The sequence below is a fragment of the Chlamydotis macqueenii genome, chromosome 8 (assembly GCF_036417535.1).
Source record: "Chlamydotis macqueenii isolate bChlMac1 chromosome 8, bChlMac1.mat, whole genome shotgun sequence".
NCBI classification, from domain to species: Eukaryota; Metazoa; Chordata; class Aves; order Otidiformes; family Otididae; genus Chlamydotis; species Chlamydotis macqueenii.
The window spans coordinates 11,739,516-11,754,105 of record NC_141563.1 but is presented as its reverse complement, the minus strand read 5'-3'; the positions used below and the strand labels follow the sequence as shown (position 1 = coordinate 11,754,105).

Below are 14,590 nucleotides of genomic sequence, written 5' to 3'. Positions count from 1 at the left end.
GATGTTTTCATGCAGTGCTAACTTGGTGGTGCATAACTGTGTTTATGTTAAAATAATACTTATTAACCAAGGATAACAAATGGGGCTCTTCCCAGCATTCCCTTCTAGAAGACATCTTTCTTCATAATTGGAACTATAAATATGAATGCGGTGAAACAATTCTTTTATTCATAGGTGTCAGCTGCACCAAGAGCAGAGGATTTGCAAGTGCAGGGTTTTTCCTAAATGAGGAATAACCTATGATACTTGATTAATTCTTCTCTTAAGTCATTCCTGCTTTTTGACACATTTTTAGATAGGATTTAATGTGGATTTAAAGCTTTTTGCAAGAGGTGCCTGTGACTGTTCTAGTAGGGAGAGGAGGCATAATATAACTGTAATTATGAAATGGTCTTGCACTTTGATGGGGAAAAATAACATTTGGTTTTCCAGGCATTGATACAGAATAAATTATAGGAGGACTGTGTGCTTGATCTCTAAAGGAGGGAAATAGAAGAGTAGTAGCTATTTGTTCCTATCAAGGTGTGAAAGGAGGAAAGAGTCTCTTTGAAAAACACTGACTGATGTTTACATGCTGTTTCCTGTAGTGGTCAGGGGCTGATGATTTTAATTTGGAGCAGTACTTTGTTCATTTTGCCCCTTTTGATCCATCTGACATGGATAATATATATATGCTAGTACTCTTAAAGATGCTAATTACTAGCCTTTCACTGCTCCTTTATACGATCAAACATTAAATAGCATATAAGGGACACTTCAAAATGCCTTACAAGTGTAGAGCAAGATAATTTCTGATGGCAAGGAATTACCAGAGTAGAGAAAGTGATTATTCTCTCTATTTTCCCACAAGAAATCACAGCTGTATTTTGCTTTTATAGACCAACTTTTTCATTTTTTCACCCCTGTAGTTCCAAAGCTTTCTAATAAGTTGAGCGTTGTTTCCTTATGCTCCTGTTAAGGAAACAGCAAAGGATAACTTAACTAGCGGGTGGAATTTGTGATCTCAGCCACGTGAGCAAGTCGTGTGTATGGTTTCTCTGCTGCAGTGGATGTTGTGGTCTAACAGGAGCCCAGATGTGCAGTAATGTGATTTGTAAACTGGACTACCTGTAAACTGAGGCACTGTGTGTTAGCGCTGTAAGAGCATAGCTGTAGTTCCTTGACACTGCACTGATACAAGGAGACAAAGCAAACATGGGAGGAGTAAAGGGAGAAGGGCTGCAAAATCTGGAGGTTGTTACAAAGCCTGAAGGCTCTACCTAATATTTGACTGCAGATGCGTAAATGTGTTAGGAAGACTGTCTTGCCTGTGCAGCATCACCGTAAGTTAGGAATTTTTCCTTATTTAGGAAATAGTAAATTTTTTTAATGGTTTACATAAAATTCTGTTTATACTGGGAAGAATTTTGAACTTCTGGGGAACTGAGGAATGACTTTCAACTATCTACACTGCAATTTGGTTTTAACATTCTGTAGTAAACTGTTCCATTTCCCACAGAATATTTATCATCATTATTCAAGCTGGGTCAATTTCACCTTGTCTGCTGAAGGTCATAATTCTCACAAAACTTACAGTACAGGGAGTCTTCTGGTTTCATGCTTGTCTTATTTCTCCAGCCCTGAAACAACTCTCCCTTACTCTGTTGCTTTTGGAGTAACTAGACAAATATTTTTAGTAGAAGTATTTTGAATGTAATTGACACCAAATGTAGACATATTATAATGGAAGTACAGGGAAAGGAATATACTTGCAGCTCCATAGAAAACTAGATGTGTTCTTCACAATGCATTTTGATATGCTTAAAGGTTTTCTGTTAATAATCTCTGTGGCCCATGGGCTCTGAATTTGCATAAAATAAACTCATTTATCTACCAGGAAAGCTGTACTTATGATCTTTAGGCAGATTCTCAGCACAGTAGGTTCACCTAGTATTGCAGTGGAAAGACTTAACTTGTGCTCTGAAAAATCACACTGTCTTCAGGGAATGGTAGAGGTGAGAGAACCTGGTTTTGACCAAGAATCCTTCCCAAATAAAAAGCAGAGATAGTATCATGTAAAGATATACATCTTTATATTTGTTTGCTGTTGAGTTTCTTTCTTTCTTTCCTCCTGAATGCTGCTGCCTCTCCCTAGATGACAGCAGAACCACAAGCCAGCTGGATGAGTTTCAGGAGTGTCTGTCCAAGTTCACGCGCTACAACTCTGTCCGTCCCCTGGCAACACTGTCTTACGCTAGTGACCTCTACAATGGCTCCAGCATAGTATCCAGGTAAGACATACTGCGGCTCTGACAGCGCATCTCGTGCTGCTGAGGCCGAGTTAATAACCTGTGTTAAACAAGTTATGGTCTGTACATGTGTAACACATTGCAGTCACTTTCCAAAAGCAGTTTTGTGAATGTGTGATTACCACTGATGTGTGAAGGCACTCCAGTACCTTATATTCCTGCTGGTCAAGACTGAATGCAGAACCTTTGAGAGGCCAGTGAGTATCTGGAGCTGTTGTGGTAAAGCACGAAGCTTGTAGGCTCGGTCCTCTTCATGTTAATGTAGTTGTAAGTGATGCAGTTCTAGCATTTTAAGAAACATCCATCTTGCTTGGTGTTGCTAGTTTCAAGAATCTGTCGTGGTTTTAAATATTATTGGTAGATCCAGTTGCAATGGCAAATACTAAATAGCTGAGTTGTTTTTAACTGCGATTGCTTTAACTCTTGAGTGTTGGAAACTTTTGTTTACAGTACAAAACACTAGTGAGGGCATGGTTGTGGTAGAGTCAACTTAGCTCTGTTCTTGCCAACGACTCCCCTGTATCCTCTACCCTGTGGGGCAGTCGCGTCCTGTGCACCACTGCTGAAGCTCATCTGAGGATGAGTTTTGGACATTTAAGCTGGTGAAATGCTGTTGGTAGTCTTTTAACAGAATTAATTTCTTCTAGTTTAGACTGGTTTCAGCAGCTCAGGAAGCATACCTGAGGGCACTTAATTAGTCTGTGGTAGCTTGTTAGGAGCTAGTGGTGGTGGAAAAGATGATGCAACATGTTAATTGGGAAGTCTTTTCTGTGTGGCATATATGCAGGACCCATTAGCTTCTCACAGGCACATTTCACAAATTTTAAATGGGTTTGTTCACAGCAGCCTTTTGAGGGAGAGAAGAAGTATCATCTGTTTTATACATGGGGAGCAGGAGAGCCAAAGTGGCCATACCTGAGGTCTTGAAAGAAACATGACAATGACTTAATGAGTTGAACTTGACTTTTCTGAGTCTTGATCTAATGCCTTATGAAGGGGCCATTTGGACAGTGACAGAACACCTTGAATGTTTGTTGAAAGACCCCAAGAAGTTTGCACTCTATGAGGAAATGGAGGCATGTGTAGCATAGGATACTTCTTTTTTTAAAGCAACATTGATTCCTTAACTACTGCAATATGTAGCAGGAATGTATAATGTCCGACTTAGCCACGGAGGTCAGCACACAATAATCACTGATCTGACGTATATTTAACCTGCACTGATTGGGTTCACACTAGCTGGAATGAAATGCAGATGGGAATCTCACTGCAACGTAGACAAACTTCCTTAACTACCAACTTCAGCACGGATTGGATTTTGCTCTTTTGCCCTTTGTTCTCCTTGACATTCTGCAAGAGCAGCATTTTTGTGGTATTCGGTTAGAAAATGCTGGAAGGGCAGTAAATCTCACTCCTGTTTTGAAAGCATTTTAATTCTCAGGTGAAATATATGTTTGAATAATGTGTGTTAGTGTTGCTAAAATGAGGATACTGTGGGGCCTCTCTCCAAGCCAGTGCTAGGATCAGTAGTTAAATGCACTTAACTGAAAAATAACTTGGCTTCCAACTCAGTGTTCTCCCCTGCTTATGTTTTTTATTTATCAAAGCATTTAAGAAATTTTTAGGGGTTTTAGTATGTGGCCTGAGTAAGATTGTTCACATTTAAGTGTGTCCCTAAGTGCTTTGGTAAAGCAGCTTTTGGGCTGCTGAATGTGCCGCTGCTGTAACTCTTGTTAGCTTCTGGCTATCCAAACAGTTCCTTTAAAGTCTGAATTTGTTAATCAAGAGTTTACATGTAGTATGTGTTGGCCAACACACTTCTGTTTTCACCATTGTTCTTCCTTCAAATTAATAGACTCAAGTTCAGAGGGAGTCTGTGAAGCTAAATGAGGTGTGTCTCTCGGTGACGGCAGCTTAAGATAACAGAGCAGCTTTTAGGTACCCACAGATGGGCCAGATTAGTTATTGGGGTAGTTTATAAAGCTTTAACTGAGTGAAATGCTGTGGAAAGTCTTATCTGGCTGACTGCACTGACTTCTGAAGGTGTTCCTGGGCATGCTGTTGGAAACACTGATGAAATAATGACAAAATGTAAGTCTTGCTGCTTAGCTGTTGCTGTTAAGACAAATACATTTAAATACAAAGTGAATACAAGGTTAACAAGTAAGAAATCCTCATGAATTTTAGAAAGTATTTTAAAGGGATATTTTAAGTATACTTAAGAATAAAAGTAGAATTGACTAGAAGTTAAACTTCCTTGTACTTAATTTAGTTTGTTCTTTCTTTTTAATAAACTACTGTTACCAATGGACAGAATACAAGAGTGTTTGGTTTGCATTGCTTTAACCCTACAGGAAGTACACACACTGGACTCCAAAAGGTCTACTGGCTTAAATAAAGAGGTTTTTAAGATGTGTTAAATTTGTCTGCAAAGGAAGAAGATGAAAATATGTTCCTTATCTGCAAAACCTTTATTTTTGAAGGGAAATAAAACTGGGTTTTATGGTAACAGGATGAAAAGTGTAATTAAAGACTGTATATAAACAGACTGCAAAAACCTGAAACTGAGCAGCAACAGGACTCTCCTGAGCACCTTGCCACGTGCTTATTTATGGATGTCTGGACTTCTTGAGGACTAATAAAGGACCATAAACAACACTATGGAGGTTGTATTACTCTAAACATTCTGATGCAATATTAGGAAAGCTACAGTCGCATTTTGGCCTGGAGGGAAGAAGGCAGTGCTCTGCTCTCCAGTCCCAGATTTCCCCAGCCTGGCAGGGAGCTTGCCCTTGCTGGGCTGGCAGCTCTATGGCAGTGGGGGAGCATCCGCATGGTGGCAGCTGTCTGTTGCGGTGCTGGTAGTGTAGGGATGCAAGCAGGGGATGGGGAACAGATGCAGGGCTGGTACCTAAGCTGTGCATCTTCCATCACGGACTTAGTCTTATTTGGAAAGGCGCACACAGTGAGATCATAAGCCCAGTGATGGAGAGCTTTTTTGCCTTGTTTAGAAACATGCTCACAAGCAAAACTTAGTCCTCAGTACTTTTTTCCCCTTATTTGCTTCAAGGAAGAGAGACTAACAGAGAAGGATGTTCAGTCAAAACACATTCAAGGCTTTGCAATTGCTAGGTGCTCCATTTTGCTTTAACATTCGGGGGACTTTCAGCAGTGTGAATGTACATGTACCTCAATGTGCTAAATATTTTTTTAATACACTCAGTCTCTTAAATACAAAGTATTTACATTGTTTTCACAAGTGTACTAAGTTTTGTTAGAACTGGGCCAAGGAATAAATTTTCCATTTATTATGCCTCCAGACAGAGCAGTTGTCTGAGCTTAACTCTTCTTCTCTCTGCTTGCTGTGGCAGTAAATAAAGACTTTCTTTTAAAGATGAGTCTGTAAACTGCAGTGTTAGCGTTACAATGATTTATGTAGAAAATTGCTTTAGCGCTGTCGGAGACCTTCAGAGAATAGTCTTCTGCCAGTAATATGGCAGTCTTTCATATTTTTAAAAAACAGAAAAATCCAAGAAACAGGCTACAGCATGATGTCTGTCTGAAACCAGATTATCAGAAAGCTGGTTCTCCCTGCCGGGTGGTTCCGAGGTCTGGTGGAAACAAGAGTGCATCTTTCCCAGGGGCCCTGAGGTTTTAGGACAAATGGTGTGGGTTTTGTCATCCGCTCAGACTTCAAATTCTTCTAGATTAGCTTACCATTTCTCTGAAAAGTCTTTAAATGACATCCAAAGGGTTTTGGATAGCCAAGACTAACTATATTTATCTAAAGGCACAGTAATTTACAGAGAGGGAAAGAAACAACTTGTGTCTTGGCTGCTGAAACCTTACTCAACTTGTATGTTGAATCTTGAGACAGTGTTCAAAACCTGGATCTTACATTTGGGGTCTGTTATTGTTTTTTTTCATTAGTTGCTTATTATTCCATTGCCTCTATGTAATGAACAAGATATGAAGAGGTTTCTCTTAGCATTCAAACAGTACAATTAGGTGTGTTTCAAGATTGTATTTTTGTTTGTGTTGACCCTTTCAGTAAAATGACCTAAAATCCTTTTTTCAAAGGTGAGCTTAAAAAAAAACCCTGTCCATTAGCAGTATGTTTTCCATTTATTCATTGAACCATTCTGGTTTTTGTTCCCCTTTTTACTTTGGACTACAATTACTTGTCTATATAAATTCTCAGATCCAGACTTTAACAAAGTACCTTTTAATTCTCTGTCCACTGTAACAAGCCCCTTTTTCTGTGCTGTTTTTTTTTTTTATCCCCTGGGCTGCCTAGATGGCTAGATGAGCCATTTCGTTACATTTGTGACCAGGTATACATCTATCTTGGTGGTAAAGATAAATGAAAGAAATGTAAGTGGGTTTATCCTTCACAGGATTATGTTTCAGAGTACAGGAGATGCTGCTCCTTAAGAAGATGAGAAATGAGGTGGGCTGATTTTTTCCTAAAGTCTGTTAAATCGATCATTTTCTGAATGGACTCCTGTTTACAAGTGGCAGCTCAAAACTGTGGATGGATCTGTCTTATTTGGACTGTTCCCCCAACTGTAAGGAAGAGAGAAATGCTTTGATAAAGAGACTTGAACTGCAGAGTGGCCAAGAAAACCTGAAGTATGATACCCTGAACCTACTTGAAGTTTGCGCTTCTCCTGCAGTTGTCTTGACTATATCTGAGGTTTTGGTCCATAGACCAGAGGCTGTCTGGAACTGAAATGGGATTTTGTTCAGTTAGAGCCGAGTAAAGTAGAGAGCCTTTCCCTTTCTTTTTCTTTGTCTCTGGAGTGGAAAACTGATGCATTTCCTAGTTCAAAATTGTCATCTGGATTCCTTGAGCAGAAGCTGAATGTGACTCATACCCATCAGAAGGGTTATATAGATGTCACTTCAGATCTCTGAGTTCAGAGACACTCTCAACTCTGAAATGTAGCCTTCCAAGGCCCCAGGATGGGCTGCTAGTACCAAAAGGGACTCTGAAACCAGAAAAAAAGCATATCTGCTCATGTCTCCAGTCTTGACATGAAAAGTAAACCTTCTGGTGACAATGTAGAGAGAGAAGTCTGTTCTTCCATCAGCATAAGCTTTCACTTTTAGAGGTAAAACTTAAATAACTTGAAATTGGGAAGTTAATGAATGGAATTTGCATGGCCACCAGTGGGACCTCATTTTTTTTTTTCCTAGTAATTTCAAACTGGTAATACGAAGATCTTTCCCATTAAGCTCTCTTAGTACTTCAAACCTGTCTCCATCTGCAGATAATTAGATGAGGCTTTTTAGTTTGATTTGAACTTTGTGATTTTTTTATAAATGGGCTGTTAAAAGTATTGAACAGTCTTTTGATGAATTTGGGAGTAGGCTTTTAAACCAAATGTATTAAACAATGATTGCTCTTCACTGTTTTTTTTTAATTATTTTTATATCTTGAAAAAACTTTGTGCAGTTTCCATTTCTTGGCAACTGACTGCAGTGTGGGGCAGTCCAGCATTGGAGCAGGCTTCCCAATGAGATTGTGCAAGCTCCATCCTCAGAGGTATTGAAGAACTGGCTGGAGAAAGCAACCTGGTCTGACAGAAGAGCTGCCCCTGCTCTGAGCAGGGTGTTGGACTAGAGACCCCAAAGTCTTGGGGACTGTACCCTTGTGATAAAGGTACATGATCAACTCATTAGAAACTTGAGGTTCTGTCCCTGACTTTCTGCTGAGTGTCTTTGTCTGCCCTTAGGCTTTAGGGAGAAGCAATGTCCTTATGTGGCTTTGCCATGTATAGTGCAAAGGAAAATTCACTTCCTACAAACTTTGGGATCCCCCACTTACAAATGGGGATTAATTTAAACAGGACTGTATTTCTTACAATAAAACTGGGCCTTTTTTTTTTTTTTAAAGAAGCTTTGTAAAAGTGCAGGAACTTAAAATGGATGCTGTAGTGTCAGGAATGTCCTCTGAAATATTAATATTTAGAGTGGGAGGGATGGTACCATATGGAAGTTGCATTGCGTCATTGCATTCACCCCTTCTTGATTGATGAGGACAAAAATCTTTTCTGTGAGGCTGCAGGTAACTGCCCTTCTGTTCCTTCTGATGTTCATGTAATAACGGCTACCATCAGGCAGTGGTGTTGTCTTGGCCTCAGGAGTTGGACTTGGAAGCAATGAAAGCTGTGGCTTTGCAGCATCTTGTATGCAGAACTTCCATGCCAACAGTTTTGGTAAAAGGCAAAGACAGATTTCCCTTAAATCCCCCAATTTTATAGCTTGCTTTTGACAGTGAGTGTTGATGCAGTGAATTTTAGTGTCTGCTTGAAGAAGCAAGCCTGTTATTAATAGAACATGAATTTCTGTAGCTTATTACAGTGTTCTTTTAATTCTCTAGCCATATTTGTTTGAAATGCCTTAATTTGCTAGGTGGTCATTAGCTGAGAAGCATTAGCATGCCTTTACATTTTTTTGTTTATTCCTTCCTTGCTAAGTAGAAGAGTTAGTCTGTTAAATGGTAAGTAGCTGGAAAAAAAAAAAAATATAGTGAGGTGGTGTGTTGCGGCATGCGAAGATGTATGGTGTGGGCTTAAACAGTTCTGAGAAAAAAACCTTACGAGCAGCTCAACCTGGAGAAGATGCTTGAGCTAATGATGATTAATATTGTCTGTATTAATAAATGCAGATTCTAAGATAGATGCTTGGGATTTATGAGCTGCATAGGTGTTTTGTAGAACAAGTTATGAAGTGACACTTATTTATGTTCTTACAGGATTATATACAAGTGTGTGTATACATGTATGCCAATAAAGGTGGAAGTCAGCTCAAGTTCCTCTGTGTATGAAACTGTGAAACTGTTAAATGAAGGGTATTCACCATACCTTTAATTTTTCTACAGAATAGTTAAATAAGAATAGCATATAAAATACTGACCAAAAAAAAAGAGTCAAAACACAATTGAAACAATCTTGTGAAACAGATTTGACAGTTGGATGAAAAATGCTTCAAATAATGTTTTAACCTTGTTCCATCATTACCAGGCAGCAGGACCATTGGAGTTAATTGCCCCAGCCCATTCTTTGACTTCTCGAGATGGCTCATCTGTTGTGTATGGACTTGATATTTATGAAGGCTGTGTCTGGCAGAAATGCTGATAGTGGTGTCAGGTGAATTTGGAGGCTTGGGTTAATAATACAGCTGGCTGTGTACTGGGGCAGTAGGCTAGGTGGTGATTTGTTCTGAGAAATGGGACCTCTGGCAGCGTGGTCAGCAGGAGACAGAAGGATCTACTGCTGCAGCTAAATCATGGAATCCTGAATCGGATCCTATGGACAGACTGTGTTTACACTCGCAGTATTGATGCAGGTTTCCTGTGCTGAGCTATTTCAGATACATTTGTTCCTCTGCCTCTTTAGCTCTGTTGGCAGCTGCTGTGCTCAGTTTTGAAGAAACCAAATTCTTGTTGGTGTATTAATAAATGTGGCGGCTTGAAAACAAGCTTGCAAGCTTTGGAATGACCTTATATCTAGAAGGCACTTCAGCATCTCTCACAACTGATTGAGTTCCTTCCTGTGTAATGGCATAATCCTGGTAAGATTACTGCTGTGCAGACAACCTTGCAACTTGCTGTGGAGCAGGGTTTTCTCCCTTCAACCTGCTTCTTAAGCAGCTTGGGCAGAGGCTGCTGCATCCCTTTCTGAAAAAGTTTCCCAAACTTCAATGCAGAACTAAGGTATCTGAGTATGTTTGGAGACTTAAAATCTCTTCCACCTTAGTATTTTGTAGTGTTTTGGCTGTACTCCTGCTACTGCCAGAGTTGTTTGTAACCTACTGTGTGTCAGCCCAACTGGGCAAAATGGCAGATCCTGGTTTTTAAATAGAGATAGTTTACCCGAAATATTACAGCAGGCAGACTGATAATTTGGCTTGAATTTTAAATAGTGTCGTAGGAAAGATTCTGCATTTAACTCTTGGCATTTTTAGTTAACATTTCCCTACTCTAGCTTATTTAAAATAGTGTTTGTGGAAAAACTGAATCTAATCCTCATTAGCTTGCATGGTGCTTGTTTGCAGTGGCTTTGACTTATTGTACTCCGTGTATGTGGCGCATAAACCCTGGGATTGTCGTCATCTTCTCTTCAGCATGCAGAAGAGCATCGCCTAGCAGTAAAGTGGCTTTTTATCAGTACACTTTATATTCGGTTGCTTGCAAAATTCAGTAGTTCCCTATAGGTTTTCTCATCATTAGTGCTAATTAAGCCAGATTCCCCTGAATACATATATGGAAAAAAACACTTACACAGTAGAACTGGATGTCTCTATAGTATTATAAGAAAGGCTGGGAGTGTGCTATGTCTTTCTGGGAGACTTTGGGTTGTATTTAAGAGGAGATTAAGTTCAGGGTCACTTCCCCTTGCTTCCCCCCAAAGTAGAGGGGATCCTGGTTCTGAAAGTTAAGCTACTGCAGGAAGCACAATTAATCTCATAGCATGGTATATTTTCTCACTGGGTTTAGAAAAGGACTCATATCTAGCGATGACAAAGTGTGGAAGTAGCTATGTTGGTTTTGATTTCAGAGCTGTGAGATGGAACTAAGCTCACCAAACTCTCCTCAATTCAGATTTAATATTCTCCTTTAAACAAGCACTTTATGGAATGTGAGTATTGCAAAATGGTCTCTGTTGGAACTGATGGCATTTCATCACATGTAAAAGGATTTTTGACCTGGAACTAGCTTTAATGACACTACTTTGTCAACTTGGTACATTTTTTATGTGTTTCTTTAAATGGAGCAAAATAAGACTACTGTGGCTGCAAGAAAGATGCTGAAAGTGTGACTGCAGCATGGCTGGTGCAGTAATGTCTTCCCAAGGGAGCTCAGAGCTGAGGACTGTCCTTTTTGGCAGTGCAGGCTTTCAACTGTTGTAACACCCTTTCCTGTCTGGTTCCTGGCTGGTGGGGGGGTGGCTTGGGGTAGGGGGAGATCAACATACAGAGCTGACTTTCTAGTGTCTTATTTTTATGCTTCAAATAGATGTTTGCTTAGGAGGGGAGAGTGTTACTGTCAGATGTGTGAAGCCTGAAGGAGGTGCGGTAGCGGGGAGGGTACGCAGGGTGCGTTTAACAGAAGTTGGTGCTGCTGAACCTGGAGCTGGAATATCCCAAATGACTCCAAGGAATGGGATCAAACTGAAATAGCTTGGGGTCCTCTGTCCTACAATCTTCATTAGACTTCCACTAAACTTGAATCTGATCTATTGAGAGGCTGTAATTATAGTAGCTGAGACAACTTTTCATTGGACAAATCTGGTCATTTTTTGGTAATCTGGGGTGATATCTAACCCCAATAAATGTGAATATGTTTTTTCTCTGATAGAATGCATTTAAGTGGAATATTGTTTAAACAATTAATTTATCTATCCATAAAGCAGTCTAAAGAATGGAAGGGTTTTTCTTTAAGTGATCCTTCCTGAGTAGAGGTTGCAGTAACCTGTCTGGGATTGTGGTATGCTTGCTCAGTTTATATTTTGGAAAACACTTGGCAGCACAGGGGTTTGAATCAGGGAATATATTCAACCAGTGGTGATTTATCTTTGTCCCTGTGGCAGAAGTTAAGGACTTCGGAACAGCAGCAGCGACCTTATTTAGGTGGTGCTTTAGAGTAAGGAGTAACTAATGCAGCTGTTGCTGTACTAAAAACAAATGAACAAAAAAACCCAAACTTTTTTTTCAGCCACTCACAGTTTTAGCAGAACAGTCTTTTGATACTGGACCTTCATATGCTTTGTGTCAGTAGCCTTTGTTTTTATATGTGACAAAACTTGGGCTTTGAGCTGATGGAGCAAAAAAATCTGAGCGCTATAATAGCAGCTTCCTATGCCTGAATATAGCTTTGTTTTTAAAAACTACAAATTAGTATGCTAGCACATGCTTAGCGACACTAATTACTTTGCCTTAAAATATCAGTCTGCTGTAAAAACAGTCTCTGAAGTATGTGATATTAATACCAATTTCTGTATTGATCCCAGATGCTGAACAGTCTACACTGGTGGTCATGGTGTTGGATTGTAACCTAAATTTCTAATCTTCTGACTTGAATGCCAGGCAGCCAGGCTATAAGACATGGAACTTGAGATTGTTAAAAGTGACAGGATATCACTCAGAGGCCAGGGAGTGGAAGCCAGAGTGAGAAAGACTTTAAGGAAATGTAAGTGGAGAGCAAAAGCTGCTGTTGTCATCTCTTTCCTCTCACCAATTAAGTCCCTCAAAACTGAGAGCAGCATATCCATGTTGCAATCAAATATGGAACCATGGCAAGGTAGGAGTTGGGGTTAGAGATACAGAAATAGAAACAGCACTGTATTAGGTAGAAGTAGAATTGAAAGACTTTGGTAGATTCAGGGAGGAAAATATATATAGTCCTATGAGAGGGACTGAGTCATCTACTTTTGAAATGGCAACTCCTACAGTCACAGATCTCGTTACCAATCAGGGCTGAGGCATTTATTATAGTAGCAACTGTAGAGAGTGGGTACAGAAAGGAAAGGGGAGCAGTTGGCTGCAGACCTTTAACTAGCGATGCAGTTAAAGGCAAATTAGATGCAACCCCCTGTTTCTCCTGATTTGGAGCAGTAGGCATAGCATTACCCATTTCTCATGGAAGCTTGCTGGCCTAGATGGCCCCTCCAGTCTGACTCCTGGGGCATTTCAAACTGCAATTTCAAGTACAGTGTGAGCTGCCCCAGGAGTCAGTTTGAAGGGCACCTAGCCCCATGCTGGCCCTGCAGAAGACCAGAGGGCATGCCAACCTGATTGCTGCCTGTCGAGTTGTCATCTTGTGGCCTCTCAGCATTCACGATCATTACACTGGGGATACTAAAGGATAAATCCATATTTATTTCTGTTTATATCTGATATGGACCAGTTGTTCATAGATCACTGTTGTCAGATTTGCTCTGCCACCATCACTACTCTTGCAGGAGTAAGTACCTGGAGTGTGTGTTTGTGGTTTTTAAAGTGTAACTGGCAGGAGAGAAGCCCTCATCTGTCCCAAATCTGTCTCCTGATGAGTGCCTCCTAGTTCTAATGTGGAGTGACTTGTTGAACACCAGTCTTGCTGTTGCGTTGTTCATAACCCTTATGGTAAGGCAGCTGCTCCATTCCTTTAATGAATTCAGTTGTCCATCTGTATGCATTCTCTAATGCCAGTGCATCCTCCTGGGATGTGGAGCACAACTGCATGCACCATCAGGATGTGAATATAGTAAGGCTTTATACAATGGCAGAATTGGTAAATACTCATTCTTTACTCTTTCTCCACGGATCTACCCTCAACACCAAGCCAAGCTTCCAGACATGTTGCAGAAGCAATTTATTTTGTAATTCCATTTGTTAGCTACGAGTGCTCTCCAAGGTTGTGAGTTTTAGCATTAAAATAATGCAATTGGTTTATAATCTCATAGATTGAAAATAAAGATAAGCAGCAGAGAAACCAGAACCCTTGAGAATGTGTTTACTTTCTAGCAGCTCTTACTGATACTTCCATAGGACGTTGGTCATTAACTTTTTAGGAAAAAGAAAAGTGTGACTTAAGAATGCAAGATGTCTTCTGTTTTCCTCAGAACAAAACAATCCAATTCCTTTCAGTTTGGTTTTTATAATGAAATCTGTTGCACACTTATAACTCTTTCAAATATCCAGGAGTTTTTGCGTCCCCAAAAGATATGTTAAAAATTCAGCTAGTCTTTTTTGGTCAGAAATATAAAGTTTAAAAGTAGGTTGAATTTTAAAAAAGGAGCAATTGCTAACTGTTTCTAACATGCATGTCTCTGAGGAGCAAGGACCACTGCTAGTCCAGAAGTTAACTTCAGTGGATATTCAAATGATCTAAAATATGGCTTAACTCTAGTGCTTCCTTAAAAAAAAAAAATGAAAATAATGTCTGAACTGGTCTCCTGCCTCTAGAGGAGGTTGCTTCATGCTAGGACTGAAGTAGCTTTGTAGCACGTGTAGGCAGTTGGTGTTCCATCTGCCCTCTGAGATAATGAAAAAAGTCATTGTCAGCCCCATGTTAAGCCTACTTAAAATAGTGCTACCAAAACACATTGCTCTTATTTTAGCATTATGTTAATTGCCATTGCATGGACATTTTGTATTGCTTTGGCTTGCTGGTGCCACTGTGCCTCTAACCATACATGAAGTGGATGCTGTTGTCTAGCTGGTTTCTCTTGACTCAATGGCCTTTTTGACAAAGAGGGTAAAGTATTTACTATTATTCTATTGCATGTTATCATTGTGCTAATGACTAATTCACT

The 14,590-nt window shown here is 39.9% G+C and overlaps 1 protein-coding gene across 7 annotated transcripts in view; it reads left to right on the top strand.

Moving 5' to 3' along the window:
• Positions 1 to 14,590, top strand: part of COP1 (COP1 E3 ubiquitin ligase) — a 127,221-nt gene that overhangs the window by 34,934 nt on the left and 77,697 nt on the right. For all 7 annotated transcript variants that reach the window (XR_015259229.1, XR_015259230.1, XM_086753765.1 and 4 more), the window contains exon 11: positions 2,135 to 2,270. Coding sequence is in view for 5 of the 7 variants with exons in the window: in XM_086753765.1 (XP_086609891.1) it covers positions 2,135 to 2,270 (136 nt within the window). In the remaining 2 variants the exon portion in view is untranslated. The remainder of the gene's footprint in view (positions 1 to 2,134; positions 2,271 to 14,590) is intronic.